The sequence below is a fragment of the Vanessa cardui genome, chromosome 9 (assembly GCF_905220365.1).
Source record: "Vanessa cardui chromosome 9, ilVanCard2.1, whole genome shotgun sequence".
Lineage (NCBI taxonomy): Eukaryota > Metazoa > Arthropoda > Insecta > Lepidoptera > Nymphalidae > Vanessa > Vanessa cardui.
In genome coordinates this window covers 7,159,771-7,177,913 of record NC_061131.1, presented here as the reverse complement: position 1 = coordinate 7,177,913, position 18,143 = coordinate 7,159,771, and the positions used below count along the sequence as shown (strand labels likewise).

Here is an 18,143-nt window from a genome sequence, read left to right as displayed (position 1 = left end):
TCTATTTCCACTATTGAGAATAAAATTGTACACATGTCAATAATTTATAAATATATGTATATAATTTATTGAACGTCTTCCTTTTAATCACTTATAGAAATAACGTCAAAATTATCTTCTCGGTTAGAAGACAAAAACAATGCATTAATTTATTTTTACAACACATCACAATATTCTGACAATGCTTTTCACTGAAATAAAATCTTTGAAATTACATAAACATCAGGACTCAATTAATTATTTATTATATTTATTTATTTGCTTGGATTGCACGTCATACATAATTCGATATAGATCATATCATATAGACAAAAAATTAGGTATAATTTTCCGGACCTCGACTTAATTTGACTCACTTAAAAACTACCTCAATTAATATAAGACTTGATTGAATTTAGATTTCAAATGTATCAACCTCGATATTAATTTATTATTTTTAATTTAATTTTACTTGTACTTCGTAAAAGCCCACCTAGATTTATTTGGCTGTAAAATATGTTATGTAACCTACATAACATATTTTACAGCCAAATAAACTAATATAATAAAACTAGCAATACTTAGTATGTGAGTGTAATGAGTGAGCCAGACAGCCAGTGTAACAGGCACAAGGGACGGAACATTTAGTTGCCAAGGTTAAGAGCGCATTGGCCATGTAATGGGTACTTAAATTTCCTTTATTTATAAAAAAAGTTTTGTTATCAAAACATTTATACAAAAAACATGACGTATGTGCATGTACGCTCGATTCATGAGGATTTAACAAAGGTACGTTGTACTTGAATTTTTTCCGCAGTTGCTTGAATGGTAAACAGGTTTTGTAAGAAGTGTAAGGTATTTTGATGTATTAAATTTTATAGAGATAAATTAGTCACATTTGAATTGTTAATAAATTAATAATTCTAAGTCTCATTATTTTCCGCATGACCTTCTAACTTATAGTAATGAAAAAAATACTAATGACGAAAGAAATAGTATTTTTAAGACAAAAGCCTTCAATCGCCAGATCGTTATTTCAGAGGATGAAATGTATATTTTGTGTGTTTAATGAAATCGCCTTAAATTAAATTTAAAAGAATCGTTTTTTTTTTTACACTACACGATAACGTAGAACAAAATATTTCATGACATTCGAACCTGAAACATATGCACTCTACCGCATGCTCTACTACAGTGCTTAAAAAACTTAATGAGCATAAAATGTGTATAAAATCTGTTTTAAGTTGCAAATGGACTGCCCACTTTACAACGTAACACCAGACATAATTTAATTAATTTTGATGCTGCATTTATTTTAAATAATTAAGAACTAAATCTAGAGTGATTGATCGTTTAGCGCTTCGCTTCATTTTAAACTTATTCACAACGAAAACAGACACACACATACTCTAAAAATACGCCATAAACATATGGAAAAATCAAAATATTTCGATTCAGCTTTAAAATAATAAAATTGTTTTACGAGAAAGTCGAAAATCCTCGTAAAATATTATATTTTTAATTTTATTTATTTATACTAAAGATACATGAGCAAACGGGTTGATGGTAAGAAATCACCATCACCAAGCTTTACTCGCCAATCATGCTAACTGGGATGCTTTGTCATTTACTCACTCACTTGCTAACACAAGCTTCTTAACAAAAGAACGAATATTTTAAAATAAGCAAAAAGTACTTACAATAAGTGTATCACAACATTATTGACGGAACAACAAAAGTGAATCGCAAGCGCATGTTTTTAACCACTTTAACCAGTCACGGCCAAGCATCGACGTGGATCGGTCGATTTCATATCAAATTGGTGATAACAAATAATTTATCGTAGTGAAAAAACAGTGCAAAGGAAGTAGCAATCATTGTTCCTCAATTACGTAAAAAGTATGTATGTGTTATCATTATTAAATTAATTATAAAAAACAATATTAATGCTCTAATTTAAAATAAACAATTTTTTTCTTCAGTGTTTTTTTAATCACTTGTACGCTGCACTTACATAGTGTAAATTCGATCAATTACAAATATATCAATTTTCAATTCCATAGATAAGCGGTCGATGTCCTTGTCGGTCAATGCATAAGTCGTTGTATGAAATTAAATTAATTTTGAATAATGAAACATTGTTAACTATAGTTGAATTTAACCGGTGCTTTGTGTTCTTCGACCCATTCCGTTATGGTGCTTAATTTGACCATAAGAAGTGCCGCAGCTACAGTATATACCATACATACATGCCCAAGCCTGTTTTTAAAAAACATGCCAAACGTAAAAAATGCGGTCGTGTGTAGTTGACATAATAATAACAAACTACAGCTATTAACAAAAAAAATATAAGCAAAAACATCGAAAAGGCGTTAGCTTTTTAATTAAGATTCTTTTATAACTGAATGTGATATGAAAAAGTGTTACTGTGTATGTATATAAACAAAGTTAGTATTAAGTACTTTTAGATTTACCAAGTTTAAATAAGAAAAAAGTTTGTAGGAACGTCGTTTATTCTGTGTCTATATAATACGGTATATTTTAATATCAGTCCAGCCTCAATATGTTGATGATGTTTTATACAAAATTAATAGTACTGAGTCAAAACATAAACACGCACAATACGCAGGAATCACCGTTAAACTTCATCTATAAATCAGTCCATTTCCTTCCTTTACATTACGTTGTATTATGATACCATTTTGATAATACATAATAAAAATAATTCGTACTTAAAATGAGTTTTCTGGAAGGGGGTTCTGCCATGACTAACGTTGGCTTAACCAAAAGAGACACACAAGAATTGATTTATCGAATCGAATCGTGTGAAAGATAATAGAAAAATTATCAATCCTATATTATTATATAGGCACATTATTTCAATTTAGGATTAAAGAACGAGAAAAGTCCTTAGTTTATTTTAATTTATATCGCACAGTATTAATACCTACCAATTATAATAAAGCAATTAATTTACTTAAAATTGGTAATATATTTTATTATTTTAAGCGTTTCTTATAGTGAAAATTGATTTTAAATAAAAATACAAAATTTCACTCTGAAATTTCTATCAGTAGGGCTATTCTAAAACTCACCGCAGAACAAAGCTGTAAAATGATAGAACTTAAAAGAACTGAAAATAAAGTAAACGTTTATGTGTCAATTTTACTACAAAAAATTATGGGATACACGTATATAAAAATGGCATAACACTGTAAATCAGTTGTTGAATTTCACAAGTAACATACGATGTAATTCTTACAGAATCGCACTGTACCTTAAGATGTATTTGTTACACGTCACGGGTGGATAGGCCGCTTGGCTCGACACTAATTATAGCTTAATATCGTATTTTTCCATGAATAAATATCTTAGCTTCGTACAATAAAACTATCTTTCATATAAATTATAAATCTGATTTTTGTAAACATTAATGTAATATTCTATAATGATATTCCTTTATAGTTTTTTGAAACAGCCATCTAATATTCGACTGTAATTATTTGAACCAATGTAAAGTGGTTTTGATTGTTATAAAACTAATTAAAGATAGATCAGACAAGTCATCTAATTAAACCACGGCGAATGCAAGAGTAAGAGAGTGACTGGCTTATAATCACACGATAACATTGATATTACATTAAATTTAAAATGTTTATACGAGGATATAAACATCGATTCCATTAAGCTAAAACTTTTAATATAAAATAGCTTAAAATTAATACCTATGTAGATGGTTAATTTTTAATATAGCAATTAATATTGAATTTGCGATTAGTAAAGAAAAAAATATTACCATCAATATGATTGATGATAAAATCGAAGGCAGACAAGTTTAGCTGAAGATATAAAAAACATATTATGGAAAAACTATGTTCATATTGATAGTGATTTATAGTAAAATACACTAATAGTAATATATTTTGAGTAATTGGTTGGAAATGGATAAGGGATGCGAATAATCTCTATATTAGATACAATTTATTCATTATTAAACAATATTCATGTTATATTTCTTATAGCTAATGGACCGGATAAAATAGAATTTTACATAATAGTTTATGGTTTCAAAATAAACTCCTTATAAACAGTTATTATCAAGTTTTATCTTACATTATTAAAAATATAACATTTATATCAAACTTTTGTTTTAGACATTTCTAAATTCAATACAGACATTTTTAACTCCGTCGGTTCGTAAATTCAAATCGTTTGTAAAAAATACATTGGTAAAAAAAGGCATATTATTCGACACAAGATTTTGTAGATTATAAAAAAGCGTGGAATTAATACCTGTTGACTTCCAGGCAGGATACATTGCATACATATATCATTGTAATATGACTGTATTTTTTAACTAATATGACTGTATTTTTTAAATGTTGAAAAAGAGCAACTACTGATATTCTTACCGGTTCTTCTCGGTAGAATCTACTTTCCGAACCGGTGGTAGCTTCACTTAATTGTTATATGACGATTCAAAATTGCCTGTAAAAGCCTACTTGAATAAAGTTTATTTTGATCGATTGATTGAATAATGCGTAAATATTATTTTTCATAATACAGTGACTCCTAAGAATTTCCTTATTGTTTGTTTTAAGGGGACTACATGAGCTAAATGCAAGTTTTAAAATGCCAAAAAGTATATAATCCAATGCAATAAATCAAATGAAAAAAATATATGTTAGTCTTCAGGATAGATGCTAGTTATTAATTGTGTTGAAAACATGATGTAATTAATTTGGTACGATAGAAAAAAATCGCAAAGTTACCTCTAAAAAAGTCTTTTTTTGTTTTTTAACTACACTTATATACCTTCAATAATTTTGGTCTTTTGTCAGATTATTCTACAAACAATATACTAAAAATTTATTATCTTAATTATTTAGTAAAATCAATAGATTTTTTTTAAATCAGATTTTCTTATTTTCGACCAAAATGCGTAAGCATGTGTGCGTGAGCGCCTCGTACAGACACTGCCGGCCGAGGCCTGTTGCTATACAGACGTGTCGCTCTTTTCACCGCATCGTTGCGAATAAAATCTCGTAGATTTTATTTTTGTGTAATTTTAATTGTAAATTAATTGTCGAATATTATTCTTTTATGTAAATAAATACATTAAATAAAATAGTTTAGTTGTAGTTAGCCATTTATTTTTTTGTTAAGTTATTTTTTATAAAGTTTAATTTTGTAAACATGGGAAATAAAGTGCAATCTGTGAAGAAAACTAAAAAAACGTTCATTAAATTAAAAAGCCGAACATATGAAAGATAATATGAAAAGGTAAGAGTATTTAATTAGTAAACATATATATATATATTTTATAAATAATGATTATTGGAAACATTTATTAAAAACAATGCAATTAGTTCGCATAGAATCAGATTTTTCGACATATTTCTTACAGTCACCATGGAGTATTTGGTCAATGCAAGCAAGTCCAAGAAGAATGTGCGGGTTCGATCCCCGCACTCTGAACTAAAATTTTATTATTTTTAAAGGACTATATTTAAAAATATATATATATTTTATAATTATTAAAATTTAATTCCTAACAACTATGCATTTATTTTTTCAAAATTAAGAAAATCGAAAAAAAATAACACGGAAGCTATTTCTATTACGTTAGAGTTTAATTTTATCAATTTTGTTTATAATTGGAAATATAGTTATGTATGGATGAAATTTAATAATAAAAAAATAAATAAATACAAATTAGCACATCACATGAATATTTAGTGGTGCTTGGGTTTGAACCCGCAATAAGATGCGCGCGTTCTACCCACAGGGCCATCTTGAAATATGTAATTATTGTGAACCAAAGAACTAAAATATTTAGAAGTGTCATATACGTAATTCAATATTTTTTAAAGATTGGAAATAGTATCAATTGAAAAATTTCAGCTCGTAGCTTCAGTGAAAGTGGGTGAAATATTGATTGCAAGTATCCAAGATATTTTAATAACGAACGACGACGAACGTATAATTAAAAAAAAATATTTTAATAAAAAAATTGAAACGAAATTTATTTCTTTTTTTGTTAAACCAAAAATAAATAAAAATATTTGAATTTAATTGAATCAGTTTTATTTCAAATATCAGTCAAAAACAATACAAACAATTCTAATATCCAAACTATTTTTATGAGATTTATGACTAAACCCACTGTGATTGACCGAGTTAACCAATAATTCTACTAAACCGACTTGACGATATTATTTTTATAGTAACTTTTGGATGCTGACTTTTTTAACTTAATTTTTTTTCTTTGTGTACCGATAGTAGTAAAACGAACAAACTCTACGCTTTTTGTCAATGTACAAATTACGAACAGTTCCAATTTTATTTAATAAATCGCTTAACAAACTTACAAAATTTAAAAATAGGTACGATTTAATATTTAGTATTACAACTAATTGAATTGATACAGTAAAAATTAAAGAAAAAAATGTTTAAATTAACTATTTTTTGTACATAAAATAATAATAATTTAAGTTTAATTAATTCAGTTTAATTTTATCATAATTTTTTAAATGACACACAGAAATTAAAACAATTCTGTTGTCCTGTCTATTTTTATGAAATCTATGATTGATAGAATTGATAGAATTGACTTCGCTTCGCTTTCGCTCGGCGCGGCGCGCGGCGGTTCGGCGCCATCTATTGGAATATTCAGGCGTAGCCTCGCCGCCTCGCTAAGCGTAGTGCGCGGGGGGACATGCCGTTTTTGTCGTTAGTGTAAGTGTGTGCGCGTGATTCTCAAGGGCAATTAGCTCCTGTAGTCCCCTTAAAAGCCAATAATAAAACGTCTCTCGGTACATCAAAACCTATATTATTGACCTTCGAGTGACGTCACCAATTCGTTAATTAATTTTCAATATTTATATATAAATTGTTAACATACCAAGTGAAAAATATGATGTTTCTTCTAGTATTCAATGATAATTAATTAACAATATAACATGCTTATGTATTTATCGTACATAAATAACACTACTTTTCAACATTAATCATTTTCGCTTCGGCATAAATTACATCAAGCTCAAGAGGAACGAATAAAGTAGCGTTTCGATTCTTTATTTTTTTTCTTCTGTAAGGAGGTTGAGGTTAGGGAAATGGAGGTTGACAAAAGTAAATATTATGAAGCAAACTTTACTGTAAAAACAGGTAAATTGAAATTATTCAACAGTAATTTCAAATGGTAATGCAAAAAATGCTCGCTTTTAGCGAGTACGGTACCACGAAAAACATAAAAATACATATAAATAAATTATATGTCATTATGCCTTATGTCTACTGACACTTCCTGCAGTACAAATTCAGAGTACCAATTATGAGTTCCTGGAACCAAGCAGGTCGTGTCAATAATACCTATATTAAGTGTATTTCTAATTATTCCTAATATTATATTTCATTTGTCAGAAATAGCAACCATAACTTAATTTGCTCAAAACCTTTGAAACACATGTTTATTAATATCATTAATAGTTAATACTTTATTTAAAACTATTCTAGTAAATCAAGTTATCGAGTAAGTAAAAAATAGTCGACTTAGTTATTAAATCGCGCGTCGAGCTGATATGACGCGTTGGATTGTAAATTATTAGTTTTCAAAATTATTATTTGTAAAAACATTTTTCTTTCCGACAAAAATCAATACCGTTGTAGTTTTAATATTAAATCGACGTAAAATTAAAGCTTTCTATTTTTAACTTTTAATTAAGTACAACACAAAAATTTATAGAAAACATAAAGAACGCTAAATTACTTAAACTACTTCTTCTACAAAATTTTATTATTTTATTTTTTGTAATAAATCGAGCCGCTAAAATCTTTTATAACGAATCGATTGAAATGAGGTATAAGAATAAGTAATTACATTTTCTAAAGTCAAAGTTAAAAATAGTATTATAAAATTATAAGGTATACGCATAATATGGTTCATGAATTCACGAACATTCAAGTAATACGAATATTAAATTTGTTTTTTTTTTAGGAGAAAATGGTGCCAGATCCGGATAAGCGACAAGTCAGCTTTCCCAAATTAAAATATCCGTTGTTCCGAGATGTTTTACCCAAAACTCCTCAGCAATGGATAACGGCAAAACAAATTCAAGATGGCGCCGAAGGACTTTGGCGGATTCATGATGACATTTACGATTTGACAGATTTTATTAACTCTCATCCTGGTGGCTCACAGTGGCTGGAATTTACTAAGGTATTTTTCCAAATAGATTTGACATTTTTTGGTACAGACTAGAAACGACAAAATATTTTTTTAATCAGAAATATGTTTATGCTTCAATCAGAAAAAAATAGAAAAAAAAAACAAAATGTTTTTCTTTGACTTTGTTAATGATAAAGATGAATGTTGTTTGTCCCCTGTGCTATTTAATAATATATAATACGATGTACTTAAAAAAAAAAAAACATTTTCTTCAGAAACAAAAATCGTATGGCATTTATTTACGTTTTGCGTGAATTCGTTTGCCTGTCATAAATTCATTTCGTGTCTCTAAGGTCATCGTATAGCCTTTGTAAGGTTAGCCCAAGTTCAATCCAGTTGTTTTTTATTGAATAAACATTAAACATGATGTTAATACGTTACTTATTAATAAATTAGTAGATTTTTTTATCAGCCTCAAAAAACAATGAACTAACTAAAATCAAATTTGTAGGTTTAGTATTATATAAAGTTTTAAAAAGGAAGATGGAGTGAGCATTTTACGAACCAAGAAAATCAAATACAATTTCCGGTTAAATAGTATTTAACGATTTGTTAATAATTAATAAAAATAAAGAGGCCGCACTTTTTGCTGGATGTATTCGCTTTTCTGAAGCACTCTATTTGCCTTTTGTTTTACAAATCTGTAGTATTATTGTACATGACCAGTAAAGCCGAGACTATAATTAATAATATAAAATAGACTATTTGACTTGTTTTTAAAATCCATTTTATATTATTTAGTAGAGGTTAAGGAACACAGTAAAAGTAGATTTTTTTATCTCTAGTTCATATTTCCCGAAAAACATCATATTAAAAATTCCATATTTAAGAAAAGGAACTTCATCATAAGAAAAATCAGGAGCGTTTTTGTGTCACGTGACAAACGTTTGAAAAAAATGCATTTCATTTATTGATTTTTGAATAAATTAAGTATTATTTTCAAGTTTCATTAGTAAATAACTATTTTTAAACTCATAATATACACTGATTACAATAATTCACAATTTATTTTTCGCATTGTCAAATAGCCTATGTTCAATAGGCTATTTGACAATGCTTCTTCTTTATTCTTCAATATATACCTAACTACTTCTTAATTATATTTGTAACAGTATAGTTTTTGTCTTATTTTTTGAATACAGACATTGTTTATATCAATATTGATAAAAGATAATTAAACTCTATTTTAACTCTTATATTATATCAAACCAAACTATTTTCTAAATCAACTCAATTGTTGCAAATTACTTAGCTGTGTAATGTTTGTCCTTGTGACGTATTCCTTTAACCTTTCATATCGTAACAAAACGCCGGTAAGATATTTTATTAGTAGAGCGTAACTGCATAATGTATAATTGTATAATTCGGACAAAAATAAATTAAGATATTTTTTTTAAAATTATAAAAACTAACTATATAAAACAACTTATATTTTTAATTGAATTGCTTCTGGTACAATTTTATATAAAAATTACATTTTTTATCGAGAGAGTACGGTAAATACTGATTCCTTCAAATAATGATAAAATCTTTAATAATGCCAAAGTCCAAAAAATACTGCGAAAGTATTTTCGATATTTTAAATGAAAAAACTTTTAATAATTTGGAGATATACTCAAGTATTATATAAGTTATTATTTAATGAACTAAAAGTTAAGGATAAATTTGATAAAAACTTTAATAGATGACTTATACTTAATGTAAGTGACAAATCCTTGCAAGCATTTGTTGTCGTCAAATAACAAGAATGTCTATTAAATGTATAGCAGTATGACCAGTTCGAAACATGGATTCTAAAACCGGTAAGAAAATCAGGACTTACTTTTTTTACGATTTACTCAACTTGCAAAAGTAAAATATAACCAAATCTAAAAGCCAGTTTTAATCTAATTGTCGTCGTATTGATTTGATCTTTGCTGCGGATAGGGTACGATCATTTGATACCATCGAGTGGATCTGATTACGGCGCCAAAAGGTGAATCGTGAAATCTTCTGGTGGAAATAACTGCTAATAAATTGCTCAAGTTTCGACTCATTTGCTTCGTTTAGACGAGTTCCGTATGAATAACTACCTTACCTGTACATTTATGTAACAACGCCGAATTTTGCAATTTCATATTTAGCCATTTGTGCAAATTTGGCACACTTATTTTGAAATAATGATGTGAATTATATCTTTATTAGACTAAAATAAAAAATATTTCGAATGCGCCAAAATCGTATTTAAACACTTATACGGTTTCGTAAAAACTAAAAAAGACGTATGAAATAGAGAAAAAAAATTTTTTTTTGCAGTGATGATAAAAAGTGCTCGAATTATTATAAAACCTTTCTTAGATTTCAATTATCCGTAGCTTTGCAATAGTTCTAGAATTTTCGTAATGATCCGATTTTTTACGATTACCCTGAAACATACGAGTATATACAATATACATAGCATTATAGCTTTACTTAGAAATTCATCAGAGCATATAATTTGTAAAAATATTTCAATGAATTATACTTTGTGATGTAATTAAAAATAAACATGCAATTATTAAAGCCATAACTTGATGGTAGTAATCCTAGCGTTGTATACTTAAGCTTACTGCGACTAGTACTAAGAATCTAGTTAGCCTTTTAAATCATGTATACATTATAAAACAGCATTGACCAATTTATATAAAGGTGGAATGAAAATTACTTTAACAACTTGTTTACTCTTGAGCTGCATTAGTTTATCATCATTAATTTACATATACGATGTAAAAAACGTCTGTATATCAATTTTGTTCAAACTGAAAAGTACAAATTCAAGATAAATTAATAAATCAATAAATAAAAGTATTACATTTACTTATTGCTTGAAATAAAAATTAAATATTAAGTTAGTTGTCTCGTTCGTCATTCACACAATGGTGCCAGGAGGACCTTGATTCAAATCGCGGGGCTGTTACAACATTGAAAACTATAAAAAAAATTCAAGGAAATATTTACGTGAATATACATACATATTTAAAAAAAGAATAATTTACTTAGCTTTCCTGTAATCTACGGAGATAGGAATAAATAGACAAGACATCTAAAACGACTCGTTTATAAATAATTAACTAAATAACAGTCTATCGACGTACAAAGTACAATTGCATAATGTTTTTTTCTAGAAATAAATTATCTTGCTTGTAATTTAAAAATACTTGTTTTTTTTAATATTAATGTTCAACGGGAATTTTAACAATAATTTATCATTAGGTTTGTGTAATATCTGTATTTAAATTTGTATGGATTTCTCTGAAATTTTGTGTCTATTTTTATGTAAGTTCCTAGAAGTTTCAAAGATACAATTACTACATACCTACTACTACAATTAATACAAAATATAATTTGCCTTCATATCAACAATTATAGTCCACGTAACGCGTTATTAAAAAGTAATTATATACATATTTTGTTCTATGAAAGAAATAGTCAACTCACAGTAAATAGTATTCAATTTATGGAAACGTACATTCTCATATATGTCTTGTATTGTATTTTTTTCTTTTTTAACATGTAATTATATCTATGTAAAATAAATAATACATGTGGAATCTTATTCAAAAATGGAATACTCTGCCTGGGAAGGATGTATTGACTTTACGAAGTGGGAAACTTGGTGTAATAATTTTAACTTCACGTGTTAACATTTAAATTTTAAACAATGATTGACGTGTACCAATTCATCACAGTTCATTAAGAAATAGTCGTTTATTTGTTTGGGAAGATCTTTTATCAAACAACGCTACATTGCCTTAAATATATTAACCATTCTTTAGCCATCAACCTTGGGAGTTCAGACGTTTATGTCTAGCGCCAGTACACCGACTCATCCTTTCTCCAATACGTATCAAAATAATACTAAGTATTGCTGTTTGGTGATAGAATATTTCATCAGTGGGTGGTCCCTCCACTGACAGGCTACCATCGTAATTAGTAGATTTTATATAAAAAAAAACAAAATTATATTCCTGCGTTTTATTTCAGGGAACGGATATAACGGAAGCCTTTGAAACACACCACATAAATAGCGGAGTAGCTGAAGCTTTGTTGCCAAAATATTTTATTAAGAAAGCAAGCAACCCCCGGAACTCACCTTTTACTTTCAAAGAAGATGGATTTTATAAGACTTTGAAAACAAAAGTAGCTAATAAACTAAAAACATTGCCAAAGGACATTAGGAAGAAAAGTGATAATGTTACTGATTTGCTTTTAATATGTTTTTTGATTTCGAGTCCACTTTGTTGCTGGATTTGGACAAAGAGTTTAATATACGGGGCTGCTTCTACACTGATGCTTAGCGTATTATTGAGTTCCCTTACCGTTTCCGCCCACAACTATTTCCACAGAGCGGATAGTTGGCGAATGTATCTGTACAACATTAGTGGATTTTCATACGCGTAAGTCAAATAATATAATAAAATTGCTATGTTAAGAGATCTTGCTCAATTGAGCGTTACCGATATTCGTCAGTATCCTTGCGCAGACCTCACACCCCTGATGTTAGATGTTTGCAAAGAAAAGTGTCATTAGTTTATTCAGAATAACATCTCGTCCCACACTAATATATTAGCCGACATAGGGGTTGCATTGCGGTTTAATCACATCAATGACCTAAAAAAAACATAATAAACATTACATCGAATATATTTCAAAATTAAACTGATAGAAACCTTCCTATTTTTTTATTATTTGTATTATTAAATATGCTGTTGGTAATCAAACAATCTTCTGATAAAAAGCTACTAATTGAATAAACAGAGAGTAATTTGTTTATTTTTATCAATAAATATAATTTACTTTTTTAAAAAAAAATATACTGAGCATGTAAAGAATTAACTCATATATATGTCAATCTTTTTTAAACGTTTTCAATAACGTTTTTCCACGAAAAAGGTTTTAACAAAACTCCAATAAAATTCAGTTGTAAATACCAAGTTGAATATGTTTTCATGGAGCATTTGTAAGGGTTTACATTGCTTATTACCGGGGAATATTACGAGTATTATTAGTCACTTTATGGTACCCACGATACGCCTACATGCTATTAATAGAACTCCCAAAAGGCATGAGCATTCGTCTTTATAAGTAATATATGGATTATAGGCAGGTTTGAGACACGAAAATGAAAACAAATACGATCCCTGTGCATAGCATAATGTTTATAATGTCACAAATAGTTTGTTTTGTAAGATACGACAGATATATTTTAACTTTGACTATCAGCAAATTTATAAACAAATAACAAAACTTTAATAAATATGACTAAACGATTCTATAGATGATAAACAAGCTTTGATTTGGTTCTTATTAATTTTCATACAGACAAAAATTATCTAATCGCATTTACATAGTTAATTTGGTAAATAAGTAAATAGCAGTAACTACCATGTGACTTATATTGATAGGGTTTACATCCCGAAGAGGAGGTTCCTTAACGGTTAATTTAATAATATTTATAACTCATGTATTTTGATTTTATATCGTTTCCTAGGCGACTAGTTCAAAGTTCAATTAGGCTATTCTGTTACCTAAACCTCGAAACTCACCACAGAACACAAGTCTAAACAAGTGAAATGTCAGAATGTGATATACGACATTGACCGTAATTATTATAAAAATTATAGGATACAATTATCAAAACGGCGTATCACAATAAGCCTCTAGACGCGAATCTAGAATTAATTGTTTGTGATAATTAATTCTAAATTCGTGTCAAAAACATAACATTTTTATTATCTGAAGATTACATATTACACACGATGCCTTGTTTTTCTTTGATATTTCAGTGAGTGGCGTGTATCGCACGCGATGTCGCACCATCTCCATACGAACACCGCCAATGACCTTGAATTGAGCATGTTAGAACCATTTTTACAATACTTACCACGACCAGACAAACCTATCATTGCACAGATGGGAGCATTCTTCTATCCTGTTATATTTTTGTTTACGTCATTAGGATGTATGGTGAAAGAGTAAGTATATTTTTAACTTTGAAATCATTCTATATATAAAACAATTTTTTGAGTATCAAATACTATTATCATCTATGAATTAATAAAAGCATTCTTGTATGTGTTATATTTTTGCATTTAGCAATAAATTGATGCTATAAAAGATTTTTTTCGGATAACATGTTTTTGATAAAATTACAAATGATAAATTTTTTTGATAAGATTTAAAATAATCAATCTTCATAAAGACAAATAAAAATTTAAAGGAATAATCATTCTTTACTGTTAACGTAAACAAATTAATTTATATTTTAGGATAGCATGTGGCGTGCTACGTATTGATGGTAAAAAATTATCATGGGAAAATGGAATACCATTTGTGATACCGGTGTGGATGTGGTGGATCAGTGGACTATTCCTGCCATGGACTATTATTGTGTGGCTGGCGACCATCATGATATCCAGTCTGGTCTTTATGATCGTTGGACTAACTGCTGGGCATCATGCTCATACTAACTTCTTTGAAGGAGATGTGCCTAGGTAAATATGATACCAAAATCATTAGTTATTTATAATTTGTATCTAGTAAGCACACTTACTGAGCCGAAATGGCCTTGTGTAGAACGCGTGCATCTTTACCGATGATTGCGGGTTCGAATCCAGGCAAGCACCACTCAACATTAATGTGCTTTGTTTGTGTTAATAATTCATCTCGTGCTGGGCCGTGAAGGAAAACATCGTTAGGAAACCTGTATGCGTCTAATTCGTTCGAAAATCTGCCACATGTGTATTCTGGCAACCCGCATTGGAACAGCGTGATGGAATATGTTTCAAAACCTTCTCCTCAAATGGAGAGGAGGCCAGCAATAGGAAATTTACAGGCTGCTGTTGATACACACTCAAGTATAATTATTTAATCGTACCATTATTATAGACTAATATAAAAAGCTCCTAACTTAAAACATTTTTTTTTATCAATGAAACTGGAAAAATGAAAGAGGGTCGAATATAAAATATATGATCAGCCTAAAATGGACAGTCATGTAATCAGTAATATTAATGCAAATTAAATGTAGGATTGAAGTAACAATCACAGGCTTATTTCTCATTGGCGCCTATTATTGTTGTTAAACCAAAAAAACACTGAAAACCAGAAACACTGAAAAGGAATTTAAAATAATATAAAATATCAGTTGTTTATATATTTATTCGACAAAAAGTATAGAGTACCTACTTCAGTTTCGATAACTTAAAATATACGACCTAATATATCACTGTCCATATTTTCAGGGAGGAGTTTATTGATTGGGGCATTCATCAACTGGATACGATAGTTGAGAGGGTCGACTATGCGGGCGACCACTTTAAAGTACTCACTCGCTTTGGCGATCACGGGCTACATCACCTATTCCCAACACTCGACCACGCGGAACTGAAATATCTATACCCAACCCTATTGAAACATTGCGAGAAATTCGAAACTCAACTTCGTATGACAACGTTATATAATGCTTTGATAAGTCACAGCAAGCAATTAATCAGAAAGAGACCGTTAAATTTTAGAGAAAAAGTAAGTTTTAATGAAAAAAGGATTTAGTGCTTTTATTAAAGATCATAGATAAATTATCTACCAACGTTCAATTATAATGAGTATGCATATATTAGAATAGAACTTGTTTAATAATTTGTCGAAAAATTATTTTTGTGGTAATTTAAAATTTTAACTCGAAAGATACCATTAATAAAAATAATTATGTACTTAATTGACAATAATTTAATTTATTTCTGATTTCAGAAACAATCAATGTAAATGGTGAGATTCATAATATTTAACGACTTAATGAAGATATCCTCATTAATGCTAGTTAATTTGTATATTATAATGATTTTATGTTTCACAACTGTGACCGGTCTACACATGTGTATTTAGCAGGACAACATACGTATTCGCTTTTATAAAATGTTCTCAATAAACTTTCTAAGAAAAAAAGTATCGAAAATTTGTATGTTAAATGTTATAATATCAATTTTAATAGACATAAGTAAGAGTTATATTGCGCAAATATAAAAAGGACCCGGATTCCCAAATGGACTATGATAATCAGCATCATTCATAAACATTAGTGCTGTAAGAAAGATTTATCAAATCGTCAATAGAACTATAAAATTAAATTTCACAAACATGAATAGAATAATGCTAAATAGCTGACTCAACTAACTAAAGTGTTATTAAACGGTAGAATAACTTCAAATTGTTAAAAACACGTTATGTTTAATTTAGATTGCCCTACACTACTTTTTCTAGTTTTAAGCAAACGTTTGCGTGACGCGACTCGTCAACACAAATAATAGTAAGCATTTTAAAATTGAGTGAAGGACATTGACCGGCGTTCGTGCCTTAGAAAAGTATTTTAATATTTTTCGCATTCATATGTTTGTTGTGCACAGAATATAGGTCGCCAATATAACTGTGAACTTCTGACACAAACACTGATCGATATAGAATTGTTAAAATTTTAGAACTGTCATTTTTATTGAAATTGTTCAAATGTTTTGACGATATGTTTTTCAAATTTCATTTTATTTAAACGTATTGTTATTTTAAATGTTGTTGTTTTTCAAAATGATAAAGACAGTTTTTTTTTAATATTATAATATGTAAATTTAACAATACAAATATCAATTCCTTTCACTATTTTTCTTATGGCGGCGAATATATTTTATTTTGCGGCTGAAGTTTCTCTGCATAAAGTTGTGATGTGATTGTACTATGAGGAAACTATTAAGTTCTTATGAAACTTGAAAATGTACGGGTAAATAAGATATTTAAATAAGAATTTTCTAAATAAATATTCTACTAAAGAAGTTATTTATCATTTATATATTAAAAAACGGTAGATTAATTTAAATGTTTCAATAAACTTGGACTATTATAATTCGAGAATTAAGATTTTTCTTAACAATGGCTGTGGGTTTAGTTATAATAAATTTATTTATTGTATTACTTTGTTTTATTCAATACTACCTGTTAATTTTACGACCTCCGGGATCGAGTAGTGTGTATACCGGTCAGTTTTTATGGGCACGCCTCTCCGAGGTTCCGGGTTCGATTCTCGGCCGAGGCGATGTAGTTTTCTATGTTGTCTCGGGTCTATTTGTTTGTGGTAAAGTCGTTACATCTGATTTTCCATAACAAAAGTGATTTAGCATTGGGATCAGAGTAATGTATGTGAAGTCGTCAAATTTAAAAGCAAATAATTGATATGTACTAATGACATAAAACGTAGCGTTAAATCAAGCAGACAATTCTGACTGTCCATTTGATGTTTAGAAAGCAATCATGTTCCAAATACTGTTAGGATAGGACGTTTTGGAATGAAGCGTCAAATGGCATCAAATGACGCCTGTGTGTACCGTTAGCAAAGCTATCGAGGTTATTTGTTTTAGCATTTTATTAATTCACTAGTGACCCGCCCCAGCTTCGCACGCGTAAAATCTGATGACAAATATACTACAAAAGAAATTACGACATCACATTAGAAACTTATAATATTATCAATGCTTCTTTACCATATATCATCGAATCTATCTATCTATAAAAAATACCGCATCCAAATCCGTTGCGTAATTTTATTCATACGAGTAGAGTACATGGAGACAGATAGCAGTAAGTGACTTTGTTTTATACTATGAATAAGGATGTTAAAATTTTAACGAAAATAGTAGGTATATACCTACTTATAGGCCAGATGCTAAAGAGAGTAAAATGATTGGAATGTTAATAAAAAGAAGATATGTGAGAGAGAAACAACTCGTTTTACTAACATCACCTCTAATATTTATTGGTTAATTTACAAAGTCATAACGTTCAGCTCGGTAGAAACAATTTAGAGAAACAAGCTGATCAAAAAATCCACTTATGATACAGCATTCGGAAATTTCGTAAATTTTTTGAGTCACATATG

At 28.9% G+C, this 18,143-nt stretch overlaps 1 protein-coding gene across 3 annotated transcripts; it reads left to right on the top strand.

The window, feature by feature from the left end:
• Nucleotides 1-1,721: 1,721 nt before the first annotated feature.
• Nucleotides 1,722-17,179, top strand: LOC124532346 (cytochrome b5-related protein-like). Of its 3 annotated transcripts, none has more exons than XM_047107232.1 (7): nt 1,722-1,878; nt 7,976-8,197; nt 12,209-12,621; nt 14,011-14,199; nt 14,494-14,718; nt 15,469-15,748; nt 15,974-17,179. In XM_047107232.1, the coding sequence occupies exons 2-7, from the start codon at nt 7,982-7,984 to the stop codon at nt 15,986-15,988; spliced, it is 1,338 nt and encodes a 445-aa protein (XP_046963188.1). In that variant the 5' UTR covers nt 1,722-1,878; nt 7,976-7,981; the 3' UTR covers nt 15,989-17,179. The 3 variants fall into 3 exon arrangements, with proteins under 3 accessions (XP_046963188.1, XP_046963186.1, XP_046963187.1); XM_047107230.1 differs by having other exon boundaries at nt 15,469-15,752; XM_047107231.1 differs by having other exon boundaries at nt 1,747-1,882; nt 15,469-15,752.
• Nucleotides 17,180-18,143: the final 964 nt, after the last annotated feature.

What these genes read in the sequence shown, in the direction of transcription:
- LOC124532346 (XM_047107230.1), top strand. Translation starts at nt 7,982, where the DNA reads ATGGTGCCAGATCCGGATAAGCGACAAGTCAGCTTTCCCAAATTAAAA. An exon ending in AGTGGCTGGAATTTACTAAG is followed by an intron (nt 8,198 to 12,208) that starts GTATTTTTCCAA and finishes GTTTTATTTCAG; the next exon opens with GGAACGGATATAACGGAAGC. An exon ending in ATTAGTGGATTTTCATACGC is followed by an intron (nt 12,622 to 14,010) that starts GTAAGTCAAATA and finishes TTGATATTTCAG; the next exon opens with TGAGTGGCGTGTATCGCACG.